The sequence below is a fragment of the Peromyscus leucopus genome, chromosome 5, assembly GCF_004664715.2.
Source record: "Peromyscus leucopus breed LL Stock chromosome 5, UCI_PerLeu_2.1, whole genome shotgun sequence".
In the NCBI taxonomy this organism is placed as follows: Eukaryota; Metazoa; Chordata; class Mammalia; order Rodentia; family Cricetidae; genus Peromyscus; species Peromyscus leucopus.
The window spans coordinates 58,881,326-58,896,798 of NC_051067.1; the positions used below are offsets into that span (position 1 = coordinate 58,881,326).

Consider the following 15,473-nt stretch of genomic DNA (forward strand, 5'->3'; position numbering starts at 1 on the left):
AGAGAGAGAGAGAGAGAGAGAGAGAGAGAAAGAGAGGCTTCAAAGGCACAACCCCTACACCACCTCCCCCAATACTGCCACCAGCTGAGGCCACACATTCAACACAAGGACCTGAGGGGCCATTTCTTAGTCAAACTATTACAATAGAGTTCTTTGCGCACTGAAGATGGGGTCCTTGTTCTGTCTGCGGTTGATATGTGTAATAGGAAGAACGGAAAGTTGTTAACCCCGTCATAAAATGCACCTTTACAATTTTCACTCGTGTCTTAAAATTGTGTGTGTGTGTGTGTGTGTGTGTGTGTGTGTGTGTGTGTGCGCGCGCACGTTTTGGAGGATTGTTAGAAAGAAACTAACTTGTTTAGGCACAATTGTCAATTTTATTTTCTACTTACTGCTTTGGATAAACATACTGGAATGCTGCCAAAATTTCAGGTGGCTGATTGCTAATTTTGTTGAAATTAGATGGAAGACCTATTCCTGCCAATGTTCTATTAAATTATGCAGAAATTTGACTTTGTAAGACATAAATCTAGTCAAAAATAGAGCCCTAATTTTCTAGTTAGTAATACCTTCAAAGGACTAATTATTCTCATTTTAGCTTTTGCTTTCTGTTTAAAAGAAAAAAATCAGAAAAGCAAGATGCAGTGAAAAATTAGTGCTCATTTTTCTCATGTAACCTGCATGCCAATTTGCAGTATTACAGGATATAGTGCTTATAACTTTTTCTTATGAAGTGGGGTGAGCCCCGGAAAACAATAAGTGTGTCTCTCAGATGTGCCATAGTTACTGAATAATCACTCACGTAGTGGTCAGGGATGGAATTCAGAGGGTTATCTTTCAGCTAATCCTCGAGTGATGGAATTGGTATATCTCTGATTTTTCTCTTAGCCTTCTAGGGCTTAGAAGAATGAGACAAAAGTGATTATGGGAACTAGAGGGAGCCACTGGAGGCCACAGAGGAAAGGAGACCTTATCTTAAGCAATTAATCAAGAAACTCGTATTGTGGGACAATTATTCAGAGTTAATTCTAAAATAGCTTTAAAGCCCCAGGTCTTGAGTTGTTTTTTTTCTCCAAATTTTGTCAAGGTCGTTGAGACAGTGTTAGGTTCAGTTGTGGTAGCAACATCGCATCTGTGAATGTGACATTGTGACAGTGTAATGGCAGGCAGCATCGATGTAGGGATGGCTTTACTTTCATCCTATGATAGCTGTTCAAAATCGGATGATGCTTAGTCTCTGAGATAGACAGCCTTTCACCAAGGGGATTCCCAAGTGCCCGGCCTCTGGCTTCTAGCTTAAAAGGACTGTAGTCAGGTTCTTTAAGTTAGGTCCACTTGCCTCGCCTTGTGGTGGTTGCTGCTCCTCATGCTTGCTTAGTGAGTTTGTGTCGATGTCATGTCATCTAATAGTGTTCTTCCAGCTGCCTGTGGACGTTCAGTCTGACCGGTCATCTTGAGCTCACACTGCTGAGACTTGGAAGCGAGTGGTATCTTATCTGATAGTTTCTCTTGTTCACTGAGAAGTGAGCACTTGAAGATCTGCTCTCGGCTTCCTCTGCCCTCCTCCCTGGCTTGTTTCCCTTCTTCCAGTCACACTGCACTGCTGACGCTGACCAGTGGCTGACGCTGATCAGTGGCTCATTGTGGGCCGGAGGCACTCTCTGGGTACCTTGGCAGGCCTGCTTCTCTTCTGCATAGGCCCCAGCCAAAGCTGACACCACAGCGTGGCTTTTTCCCTCTCTTTCTTCCCTAGCATGTCTGTGCAAGCATCACCCAGGGTCACCATTCCCTGTCTGGTGACAGCTTCGGCATCGCCTCTTTGGTGATCCTCTCACCGGCCTGTCCCTCTTCACACGCTTTGCCCTATTTTATTGGCTTCCTAGCTCTTAATCACTGTGAGTTATCCTTGGTGTTTATTTGTTGCCTCTGCTCTCCAAGTAAATCTGTGAGAACAGAGCCCTGGCATTTGTGGACTTGCCCTCTAAATAGCAAGAGTCTCCTACCACAGATCAATCACTTGGGAAAGACCAAATCTCAAAACCCAAAGTGTGGCTTCTCCTGAACACTGATCAGTTGTGCGCCATTGTTAGGTGGAAAAATAAGTTTGACCAACATCACTTGGGACCATTTGTAGTAATTGTTCTGGTTAACATCTGACAGTGAAGTCAGTCCCCGTCTCTGTGAGTCTCAGTTGGGGAAGGAGGCACGAATGGCATTAATGATCAGACATCAGACAGTTGTAATTGTTTCTCCAGCGGCTGGAGAGATGGCTCAGAGGTTAAGAGCACTGTCTGTTCTTCCAGAGGTCCTGAGTTCAATTCCCGACAACCACATGGTGGCTCACAACCATCTGTAATAAGATCTGGTGCCCTCTTCTGGCCTGTAGACATACATTAAGGCAGAACATTGTATACATAATAAATAAATAAACAAACAAACACATAAATAAATCTTTAAAAAAATACGCTGAAAAGATCATGTTAAGCTTGAACTTTGCAGAACAAGAGCGAGAAGCAGGCCCAACTGAAAGAAGAGTGGGCCTGTTTCAGGAGGATAACAATATGAAAGACCTCACCATGTTCTAGAAACTGGGGCATGGGGAGGGGGTTGTCATATGGTTTGAGCAGAGTGCTCTGTGTGTAACTGTTCTGTGACTTAATCTAAAATGTATCCCAGTTTGAATTTGGAGAAACATCCAAGCCAGGTATGTCACCATTAAGTGTGTGATGGTTAGTTTTAATTTTACTAGGTAAAACCTACAGTCACCCTGGAGACAGGTTTCTAGACATGCCTGTAGGGGATTATCTTGATTGTGTTAGTTAAAATGGGAAAACCCACCCACTGTGGATGGTACCATCCCCAAACGGGATCCTGGCCTGGGTAAAAGTGGAAAAAGTGAACTGATGGCTAGCATGCCTGCATTCATTACCATCATTCTCCTCTTCTGACTGTGTACATGTGACCAGCTGCTTCAAGCTCCAGATGCCTTGACTCCCCCGTCATGATGACTGGAACCTGGAACTGCAAACCAAAATAAAGCCGTTCTCTTTTCAGTTGCTTTTGTTGGAGTTACTTTATCATAGCAACAGAAAAAGCATATCAAGCATTTTTTTCTTTTTATAAAATACTTATGGGAAATGCAATTATTTTTGAGTAAGATGCCTTAGTTTAAATCAGTAGTCTATACAAGTGCTTGGTGATGGTGAAGTCATATTCATACAACAAACAATTGATCTGTACTTACAAATTCTGTTTTCACGGATTTGCCTACTCATGATAGGCACTTTAACCCCAGAATACTCATGACATTCCCACTATAATTTGAGTACATGTGCAAGATGAGAAAAAAAAAAAATGACTTATGGGACTAAAGAGATGGCTCAGCAGCTAAGAACACTGGCTACTATTCTAGAGGACCCAGAATTGATACCCAGCACCTATCTGGATGCTCACAACCATCTGTAACTCCAGTTTTAAGGATCTGATGTCTTCTTCTGGCCTCTATGGGCACAAGGCACACATGTGGTGCACAGGCACACAGGCTACCAAAACACCCATACTCATAAAATTGTAATTAATTTTAAAAGTTGACTTACCTGTCACTCGGGTTCCTGGGCTGCTGTTGAACTTCCTTTCTCCTCTCACTGAACAAGTGCTCTTTTCATGTTCTGTGCTAAGTCCTGTGGCTCCTAACAGAGTTCTGCATGCTGCCTACTGTCCTTAAGCACAAAAGGCTGGGATGTGCCTTACAGAAACTATGTGTAGATAGAATAAGTTTCTGTGAAGCCACACTTACACAGGTGTTAACAGGAGTTCAATGTTAGTCAAGAATATATATTAAATCGGGTGTTGTTAAACAGGAGCACATATAGCTAGGTGTGCTGAGGAAGGAGGATGGCATTAAGTTCTATCCATCAGGAAAGAGAAGAAGAGGAAGAGGCAAAGAGAAGGGAAAGCAGGTACATAAGTCAAGAGTATACATTGATCATTTGATGAAAACATGACCAGAGATTCACAGGAACTGAATTTCGTATTTTCCCTAGGAACAGTATTTACAGCAGATTATAGAAGTAATGACAGCTGATTGTGCATGTACATGTGAATAGTTAACGTGTTAACAATGACAGCTGATTGTACATGTAAATGTGAATACATAGTTAAAATGTTGCTGAATTGAACCTGAAAATGTAGTGTATTAAAACAAGAACTCTGTTGCTCACAATGTTGTAAGTTGACATTTAAGCTGGGTTGGCTCAACCGTGCGTTTCTATTGGCCATGACTAGGCTAGCTCACATAGTTGTGGTCAGCTGGTCAACTGGGGCCTCCTTTCCATGTCTGATGCTTTGGCTAGTTAGTGTTCTAGGCTCTGCTGTTCTCACCATCCTGCAGGCAGGCAAGAGGGTAGCTCCCAAGTGCGAGCTGTTGTTTTGTGTGTTATGCACTTTGTCTTGCTGTTACTCAAAAGCTACGTGGTGCTGCTTTCCCTGAACACTGCTTGTCAGAAAAGTAAGTACTTCAGAAGGATGAGGCAGCCACCCAACCAGTGATGGCTGGAGGCCCTGACTCATGTCTGTGTGATGGCACGGTGGTTATTCTTTCTCTACTAGTTTGCTTTCTGATAGATAAACAGCTAGTTTGTCTTGTAGGCTGAGGAACAACAATATGATGGGCTCTATCAATTCAGGGAAGAAGTGACTGCCATTGTTTGTCTTGGAAAACCTGTGTCCTGTGGGCAGCCTTCCTGTGTGACAAATTTCAGAAAATTGTGACATTGGTGAGTTGTGAGTATGTGTGGTGCTTGATTATAGATTTCATTCACTCCAAGGGCTTACATTCTGGATATGGAATCTTAGTTGTAGCAAAATTTATTCTGAAAGACTTAAAGGAAGATGATTGAAATATTAGAGATGCTGACATTGTCTGAAGAGATCTACTTATATTTATTTCTTGTAAAAAAAAAATCCACAATATTACCATAGCTGGACCTATTATGCTATTGTAATCCTAGTTGAACGGAGAAGGGTGATTAACGATAGCAATTTATTGTATCTGAGGAGGAAAGAAAATAGGAGATGTTGTCGTTATCATAAATCATATCATAAATAACCAAAAAGAAGCACTCAGAATGCTTGTGTGGTGTCAGCAGCCCGCCCTTTCAGGCCCGTTAGCCAGGATGTAGCCATAGAAACCCCAAAGTCATATTGTTATCTTGGTCTTGCTGCAGTTATGTGATACAACAGTATTAACATATAGATTAGGCCATTTATAATGCTAGGTGTCATTTCAGGTTGGCTTGCTTATACCGCATTTTAGTTTTTTATTGTGCAGAATGTTAGTAGAATGAGGCTTTTATACAGGTCAGTATGTGTAGGTATTTATAACACATCTTCACTACTGCTAATTTATCGTGTCATTGATTGGCTCTGCTCTAGGAATTGTCATTGCCTAATTGTCATATCTAGCACTTTTTTTAAGTAAACAGGTTTAAAAAAAAAAATACAAGCCCACTTATACATGTTGTGTTTTAAGGGTTCTGATTTTGGTTGTAGACAGGACAGTTTAAAAATAGTGTATGCCATAGTATAGATGTAATTAAAATTTTTTAGCCTCAGACTAAAGGATAAAATGTTGAAATGGATTATGGTTGGTTTGACTGTCATTACACCTACTTTTTCCCCCCAGGTACCCACTGTCCATCTCCCTCTTACCATCCACCTGTCCAGGCCCGCTCCCTGCAGCAGCACCTCCCCTGAACCCAGCCTTCCTAGCAATACTCTGTGTTCAGACCCATCTAACCTCACCACTCCATCAGATGGTTCAGTTATGTGCCATCTTCTCAATATTCTTACTCCCAAAAGTAGGCTCTCTTCTTTTGTTAGCTTCACTGTCGTGTGAGTATTTTGCAGCAACGTTGTAAAGATGCAACCTTTATCCAAAGACATAAAGAAGTGGCTAGAATTCTAAGTACCATTCTGGTGTTTCAGTGACCTTATTCAGGATTGGGACTAGTTGTGTCCTGCCCTTCAGATCGGCCCTTGTACATGGCCAACTACATGTAGAGATGGCCTCAATAGTTGTTATAGTCAGCCTTTAGTAGGGGCTCAAATGGCCTTGCTTCTGTTCTGCAGATGAGCAATAGTAGGTCTGGGGAGATTAAATGGGTTATGCTGGGTTGAATTGTGACTCTGGGGAACCAAACAGCTGCAATTTCAGTGCAGTTCCATCTCTAGTCCACCTTTCCATCTCCACTCTTCCCTCTCTTCTCCATACGCCCCCTGTTCAGATCTCAGCTCTACTGCATCAACAGATGTCTACAAGGATACAGGTGGTTCTTAAGATCTAGAGACTGTGTCTTCCTCACATGACTTCGTGTCCCTAGAGTCAAACACAATGCTATCATTAGTACCACTTAGGTTAACATGCAGATAACTGAGTCATTGAGTCTCTTCCAGAAACTTAAGATAAATACATCTAAGAGCCAAACAAATGTGAAGGTATTTTTTTACTGGGGAAAAAATGTAAATAATGCTGCTGATAATTTGTGAAGCATTCCATATTTTTTAAAAAAAAAAAAAAGGGGAGGGGGGGTATTAGTATACACCTTAACCCCAGAACTTAGAAGACTGGGGCAGAAGATTGCCAATTTGAGGCCAGCCTAGGCAACTTAACAAGACCCAATCTAAAAATTAAAAAAGTTTCTACCTAAGTAATGTAGCTTTAAATATATTTGATTTGGGGGAATATATGTGGGTAGCATTTTATTGTCCTTTTAGTTAAAGTTTAAAAATAGAAGTGTGTTTTCTGCCTGGTTTGAGAACACGCCACCAAAGTTAAAGTTGCATGCATCTGTGTAGTTAATGAGATAAAAAGCTTTCATGCCATGTGCAAACAATTTCCTCTTTTTCCTAATGTCTACTAGCTTTTTAGATTACAGTGTTTCTTTAAAGGCATTTACTGTTCTAGTTAAAATGATATTTTGTTCTAAGTCAATATTTATCATAGCTTAGAATTAACATCCCCAAATCCTTGTGGTGTGTTCGGACCTTATTGCCTTGTTTTGCTTTTGTTTGAGAAGTTTGCTAAGGAAGCATGTTTTTCTCATTATTCCTCAGAGAAATGTAGGGAGTGTGGATTATTTATGCTGTCAACGAAAGGAAATCACAGTGAAGTTTATACTGTCCTGCCCTCATCAACATTCGTCATTTTCAAAAGATAGACATTGCTGTTGATTGCATTTTATTTCCTTTGTCACTGCTTCTGCAAAGCATTCCAGATGTGTCAGTCAGCTTTCTGTCACTGTAACAAACACCAAGGTGATGGACATACGAAGGAAGACAGGCTTATTTTGGCTCCCAATTTTAGAGGTCTCTCTTGATTGGTTGACTCTGTTGCTGTCAGCCTGTGGCAGAGCAATACATCATGGTGGGAGCACACAGAAGAGCAAACCCGCTGACTTCATGTCCCAGGAAACAAAAGCAGAAAATAAAAGAGACTGAATCCACATTCCCTTTAGAGGGTACCCTTCCATGATTTAAAGACCTCCCATGGGACCCACTTCATGAAGTTCCCTCCACCTCCCAATAACACAAAGTCGGCAACAGCCCCTGACACGAGGGTCTTCAGGAACACTTAAGACAACACACGGGAAAGTATTTGGCAGAACAAAAAGTTCCTTTGTGTCCTCAGTTAGGTCAGTGTTTTCTGTGGTGAAACTGTATGAAATTCACATCTTAGTGAATCTCTATGAAAAATAAAGCCATCATTATGGGGCAAGGGAGAAACCTGGTGCCAGGGAAATTCCCAGGAATCCACAGGATGACCCCAGATTAGACTACTAGCAACAGTGGAGAGGGTGCCAGAACTGGCCTATCCTGGTAATCAGATTGGTGAATACCCTAACTGTCATCATAGAGCTTCCATCCAGTAACTGATGAAAGCAGATGCAGAGATCCACAGCCAAGCACCAGGAGAGAGAAGAGGGATTCTATGAGCAAGGGGGTGGGGGTGGGGTCAAGATCATGATGGGGAAATCTACAGAGACAACTGAACCAAGCTAGTGGGAACTCACGAACTTTAGACCAACAGCTGCGGAACCTGCCTGGGACTGGACTAGACCCTCTGCATACGGGAGACAGTTATGTAGCTGGGTCTATTTGAGAGGCCCCTGGCAGTGGGATCAGGATCTATCCCTGGTGCCTTAGCTGGCTTTCTGGAGCCTATTACCTATGGTCAGACACCTTGCTCACTCTTGATACAGAGGGGAGGGGCTTGGATCTGTCTCAACTGAACATACCAGGCTTTGCTGACTCCCCATGGGAGGCCTTATCCTTTTGGAGGAGGGAGTGGAGGGTGAGGGTGAGGGTGGGGGGCTGGGGGGGGACCTAGAAGAGGGATGAGAGGGGAATCTGTGGTTGGTATGTAAAATGAATAAAAAAAAATTTTTTTAATTAAAAAAAAAAGAAAAGAAAAAGAAAGTTGTTAGTAACCATGAACATTTACCAGAAAGTTAAATATTTTTGAGGCTTCCCACCCTGGCTTAATTAGAATTCTTAATATGTCTTCTTTGATGGGAGGGTAGATTAATGTCTTCTTTAAAATCTTTGTTTTTTGGTTTTTGTTTTTTTTTTGGTTTTTCGAGACAGGGTTTCTCTGTGTAGCTTTGCGCCTTTCCTGGAACTCACTTTGGAGACCAGGCTGGCCTTGAACTCACAGAGATCTGCCTGCCTCTGCCTCCCGAGTGCTGGGATTAAAGGCATGCGCTACCACCGCCCGGCTTCTTTAAAATCTTTTAGATGTATAGGGTTGTGACACATTTTGTGGTGTCCTGTGATAAATGTCAGTGCTGATAATCAGTTATGACGAATCCTGATTAGGAGTAACTTCTCGACAGAAACACATAGTTGTATATTGCTAACTTCAGCCAGGTTCTGATCCTACAGGAAAGGACGTAGTCTGGGGTTCCTAGAGCAACCTGAGTATTAAACACTTACTCAGAAGTGGCTTCTTTTACTGAAGTGTGACTAAGAAGTTTGCCCAGTCACTATCTCCAGCTTTGGAGGCAGGAAAGGGTTGTTGGAACAGGTTGAAAAAGTGACACCCATTTCATGTGGAGGTGTTCACTCTGCCCTGATCATGGATTGTTGTGCATGAATTTTAGGAAACAGAGTTGTTTTTCTCTTTTAAACTTTTTCCAGAAAGTGCTATAAGGTTAATCTTCTACTGCATGTCTTTACCCTTGAGGGCTGTCATTGCTTAAAATACTTTTCTGTAATGATAGCTTTTCACTGTCCTCTCGAGGGAAATGATGCTAATGTCCACCTCTGCTAGAGCAAGAAAGAAAACGCTGAGGAATGAATGAGAGGGTTTTCTTAAAATCTCACCCTCAATAGTTTCCCTTGAACTAATGTTCCTCACTATTATTTATCGCACATGCACAGAAGCTGCCTTGACTCCAGTCTCCAAATACTGAGATGGTGGGAATGATGGCAGATATCTTGTTAACTTTGTCAAACAAGTGGGGTGATTTTACAGTGAGGTTTTCCACAGATAGGAAACAGGAAAACATGTCCAGAGTTTAACAAAACAAAAACCCCCTTCTCTCTCACAGAGCCCTGTTTTGAATAAAGCTTTATGGCTTTTTTAAGTTGTTTTACTATCATGAATAACTATCATTAATTTTCTAAGCTTTTATGAGTTAACTGAGATCTGAGTTGAAAATAAGTCAGTATATTTTCTAATGGCATTTTATGAAACTATTACATCTTTTCCCTAGCTGAGCCTGAGTACGTCTTTCTGTTCTCATACCTACCTGGCAGCATCCTGCCAGTTCTGATCTAATAGAATTATACACACTAGTAGAATAGCTTCAAACATCTTGTATTGGAACCACAAATTTGGGGGCCAGCAAGGTGGCTTCGCTGGTGAAGGTGCCTGCCACCAAGGCAGACAACCTGAGTTCAGTCCCCAGGACCCATACGGGCGGACAGAACCAGATCCTGCAGATTGTCGTCTGACCTCTGCATGCTCATTTTTGTGTGTAAACACACACACACACACACACACACACACACACACACACACACACACAAACACACACACACCCTCAAAAACATGTAAATGTAATTTGAAAAAAGAAAACACAAGTCCTCCGGTTATTCTGATTATAAGCATGTCTGTGTCTGGAAGACTTAAGTAACTTTTGCCAGTTGCCCTGGACCCCCTTCCGAGGAACTGCTTATGTTAAAGTGGTTTCCCTCTGCACTTCCAAGGCCTTCCTCAGGTGTCCTCTAGGGACTCACATGCCAAAAACTAGTGATGATCCAAACCAGCCTCCAGAAATAGAACAATATAGCTTTAAAGGATTCTACGGGCCTGTTTTCTTACCTAGCCCAAATGTTCCTCTTTGTATCTTGCCATCTTAAGATTTGTGACCTTTCATAGAATAAAAAGTGTTTTTTTGAAACAGTAGAATAGAGGGCTAGGTATGTAGCTCAGTGATTGGAGTGCTTGCTTAATGGGTATGAGACTGAGTTTGATTCCCAGCACAGAAAACAAAAAAGATATGTAATACTAACAAGTATTCCTTTCTGTGGTTTGGGACAGAGTTCCCTGTATACTGTGTTGGCCTTCAGCTTGCTTTGTAGCTAAGGATGACTGTGAACTTCTGATCCTCTTACCTCCACCTCACAAATGCTGGAATTACAGGTGTGTGCCACCATGCCCAGGCTTATGCATCGCTGGGGATCCAACTAAGGAAGGACTCTAACAACAGTTACATCTCCAGACGACTGATAAGGACTCTGAAACTTTTATTCCCTTGGAGACTATCCTAAGCGCTCTCTTTTCTGGTTCTTCATAGGTTTACCTCCTAGTAATTAAGCATATTTGAAGTCTGTTCTGTCTTTTCATAAATATAAGAAGGGAAGGCAATGTTTAGATGGTCCGAACATTGTAGTTTTGGCACAGCAAACCTTAACTTGAAGGATCAGGGAGGAAATACTCTTGGCTGTCTTTGTTTTATGTGTAACCAGAATATAATTGAGCCCAAGGGCAATGTACGCAGAAGTTGAGGTAGGAGGGAAAGTGGGCAAAGATATGGTCTGAAATGACTCCCATGTTTCTGCCATGGCTATTGGAGAGATGACAGTGGCATCATGAAATGATGGTAGCAATAATTATGTTGAAGTTACTTGTTCTTATAGTTTCTAGAGTACTTTCACTTTGTTACCTCACCCATTCATCCCTGAATACTTTTGTAGCCAGACTTCTGTTAGCCTTCATTCTCATTGACCTCTTGGTGAATAAATTAACTTTATTCACCAGACTTCCTTTTGTTAAAACAAAAACCTCTAAATGTTTTTTCATTTGTTCATTTATGTGTGTGCACCACAATATGCATGTGGAGCTCAGAGGACAACCTGTGATGTGAGTTCTCTCCTTCTACCATGTGGACCCTAAGACTCAAGCTCATATTATCAGGCTTGGTGGCAAGCACCTTTACCCACTGAGCTCGTTTCCTGCCCTAAACTTTCTTTTCAAAACTTCTTGATCCTTTGAACTCTTTGACATCTGATCCTCCATGTATTTCATTGTTCCTTTTGTCTTTACATATAGGTAGTCCTCTAAATTCTGAATCAGCGCTTCATAGTTCATCCCACTCATCCATTTTTTTTTCAGTTATCAACAAAAGCCTCTCGCATCCAGGTCTGGTTTTTGGAACTTCAATATATTTTTAGTTGCTCGGTCAACACTGTTGGCTAAAGGTTCCTCAAGCCTGTGTCCAGGATAGAGCTAATAATCATCATTGCTCCTCATTCTTCTCTCTGTTAATGATGACACTGATCATTCTGGGTCTTAAAGCCTTGGATCTGTGTTTGAATCCTTCAACTCATACCTGAGCATGCAGCAGTCTGTTCACTGTTTGAAGAATGTCATTTATCTCTCCTACTTCCTATTTGCTTACTACTTTCTAGTCTAGTCTCTTCTTCTATCTTGTCTACATCATGTTAGCCACACCTAATTTGTCCTCTTCTTTTAGAGTCTGTCACTCCCCTTCTATCCATCATGTGTACCTGTTGGGATAATCTTACACATACTCCAGTCTATACTAGCAGAAGTCTTCTTTTAGTCCTCATTTTAGTCCTCACCTTCCAGACTCATTAGTCTGTGGTTCTTACACACTTCCTGTATCTCAAGTCCCCCTCTTTGCCGACCAACTGTTCACTGAAGTCTTCCCCGTTGATAGCGAGTCACCCCCTTCTGCTTTGAAATCCTGTAGCACTTTGTGGTACTGATTACTTTCCTGTATGCTATACGCATGTACTATTTTAGGCTGTGTACTGACCCTATAGTTCTTTCGGCCTTTATCACCATGTATTATATACTTAGTTAATATACACAGGAAGACACCATCTGATCTTATAAGAAAGAACTCAGTCAAGTTGGCAGGGCATGTGCAGGAAGATAGGCAGGGCAGCTCCTTTTGAAAGGCCAGGAAACAGGCGCAATGAGGTTGAGATTACCTAAGGCCAGAACTCTAGCTAAAGCACAGTGGCAGATGTCTGAGCCAAATGGATTACATTGCACCATACTACCCCTCCAAGGAGTGTACCTGTGATGAGCATTGTGTACAAAGAACTAAAATTTGTTTTCAAAAGGCTGGGAAGATGTCTTAGTTAGTAAAAGGCTTGTCACAAAAGTATAAGGATCTGAATGCAGTCTACCATAACCCATGTCTCCCTGAATGGGTAAGATCCAGATTCAGTGAGAGACACTATCTCAGAAAGTAAGATGGAAAGCAGCTGACTAAGACAGCTGCTGTCAGCTCTGGCTTCCACACAAGTGTACACCTGTATACACATATAAACATGCACACACACACACTTTTAGAAGTTTGTCTTTCTGCCATTTCAGAGATTGGCAGTCATGAATGCTGACCTCTGTTTTTGAGGGGCCTGAGGGTGCTGGGGAAAGCATAAGAAGAGTGTAGAAATAGAAAGTCAGGATTCTCTCAGATTAGGAAATGAGTTTAGGAAGCTGGCCTTCCTGTTGCTACTTTTAAAAGAATGATGTCCCCAGGGTGGGAAGACCAGGAAGGACTCACTGTAGACTCCTTTTCCTCCTTCCAAGAGGTGCTGTTTGAAGCCTAGATTCCCTTCCTCTCTGCACCATTCTAATAATGCCCTTTTCTTTTACCAGAGGAAGAAGAGGAGCAGGTGCCCACTGATGGGGGCACCTCAGCAGAAGCCATGCAAGTGCCCTTGGAAGAAGATGATGAAATGGAGGAGGAGGAAGTCATCAATGATGAGAATTTCCTGGGTAAGAGGCCACTGGACAGTCCTGAGGCAGAAGAAATACCCACCATGAAGCGCCCACGACTGCTGAGCACTAAAGGGGATTCCCTGGATGTTGTCCTGTTAGAGGCACGAGAACCTCTCAGTTCAATAAATCCACAAAAGATCCCACCAATGCTTTCTCCTGTGCATGTCCAGGACAGTACAGATCTGGCCCCTCCATCACCAGAGCCCCCGATGCTGGCTCCATTTGCAAAATCACAGCTACCAACTGCAAAGCCATTAGAAACAAAGTCGTTTACACCGAAAACAAAGACTAAAGCTAGCTCTCCAGGACAGAAAACTAAATCACCCAAAACTACCCTATCACCAGCAAGGCTTGGAAGTCCTATTAGGTCACCAAAAACCATCCCCAAAGAAAAGAAATCACCTGGACGATCTAAGAGCCCCAAGAGTCCCAAGAGCCCCAAAATCATAACTCATGCTCCCCAACCCCCTGCCAGACCTGAAACACCAAATAGGACGCCTTCAGCTATAGTAGTTGAAAAAACTGTTAAAGAAGTCATCCCCGTGAAGCCAACACAGACTCCCCCGGAAATCGGGAAACTGAACCTGGAAATGCAGCCGAGAAAGGCTTTGGTGACAGACAAAACCATTGACGATTCCATCGATGCTGTGATCGCACGCGCCTGTGCAGAGCGGGAGCCGGATCCTTTCGAGTTTTCTTCTGGATCAGAATCTGAAGTAGACACTTTTACAAGTCCTAAGAGGATTTCAGGTTCAGAGTGCACCACTCCAAAAGCTTCTACTTCCTCCAATAACTTCACCAAGTCCGGGTCTACTCCCCTGCCTCTTTCTGGTGGAACTTCAAGTTCCGATAACTCGTGGACAATGGATGCCTCGATTGATGAGGTGGTACGGAAGGCAAAGCTGGGAACCCCTTCTAACATGCCCCCCACCTTCCCGTATATCTCTTCTCCCTCCATTTCTCCTCCCACTCCCGAACCTCTGCACAAGGGCTATGAGGAGAAAGCCAAGCCGCCTTCATCAGTGGATGTAAAGAAGAAGTTGAAAAAGGAACTTAAGACAAAGTTGAAAAAGAAAGAGAAGCAGAGAGATAGGGAGAGGGAAAAGGAGAGAAACAAAGAGAGAAGCAGGGAGAAGGATAAAATGAGAGAGCGGGAGAAGGAAAAGGAAGCTGCCAAAGAAATCAAGTACCCATGGAAGGAGTTTATGAAAGATGAAGATTCCGATCCCTACAAGTTCAAAATCAGAGAATTCGAAGACATTGATCCAAAAGTGCGGTTGAAAGATGGGATTGTGAGGAGGGAGAAAGAGAAGCATAAGGACAAGAAGAAAGATCGAGAACGAGGCAAGCGAGACAAAGATAAGAGAGAAAGGGAAAAGGTTAAAGAAAAAAGCAGAGAAGACAAGATGAAAGCCCCTCCAACGCAGCTGGTGTTGCCCCCGAAAGAAATGGCTCTCCCTTTGTTCAGCCCTTCCGCAGCAGTGAGGGTCCCGTCCATGCTGCCTGCCTTGTCACCGGTGCTCCCAGAGAAACTGTTTGAGGAAAAGGAGAAGCCCAAGGAGAAAGAAAGGAAAAGGGACAAAAAGGAGAAGAAGAAGAAGAAAGAGAAGGAGAAGGAAAAGGAGAAGAAAGAGAGGGAGAGGGAGAGAGAGAAAAGGGAGAGAGAGAAGAGAGAGAAAGAGAAGGAGAAACACAAGCATGAAAAAGTAAGCTGGGTATCATTTTCGGCACTGTCTGAACAAGGTCCTAGTGCAAAATGCAGGTAAACAAAGCCAGGAGTTACATCTGTGGTTTAGGTGTAAATCCAGGGGCAGTTAAATGACATTTCATTTGTAATTCGGTTACAAAGATCATTTGTTCTGTAACTAAGCCCCACACACATTGGATGCTAAAAATGCATAGATTAGGAGGAATCTAATCACAAGCTGTAGACTCTGTTCACTAAACTGATTTCTATAGTTAAAACACACACACACTAAAATAAATAATATTTGTGTTCAGTATCAAGTCTACTACATAATGTCTTGTTCAGACTCTTGGGTACCCAAAAGCATCTATTTTCCTAAGACATGTAAATCTATGTTCCTTCTGTAAGAGGACAGGAAGGCCAACAGAGGGCTAATGGCCTTTGTCTCCTTTAGGAAGGAGAGCC

At 42.5% G+C, this 15,473-nt stretch overlaps 1 protein-coding gene across 1 annotated transcript in view; it reads left to right on the forward strand.

Annotated features, from left to right (window-relative positions):
- Positions 1 to 15,473, forward strand: part of Taf3 (TATA-box binding protein associated factor 3) — a 158,157-nt gene that overhangs the window by 102,394 nt on the left and 40,290 nt on the right. The window contains exon 3 of the mRNA XM_028891550.2: positions 13,199 to 15,027. Coding sequence (XP_028747383.1) covers positions 13,199 to 15,027 — 1,829 coding nt within the window. The remainder of the gene's footprint in view (positions 1 to 13,198; positions 15,028 to 15,473) is intronic.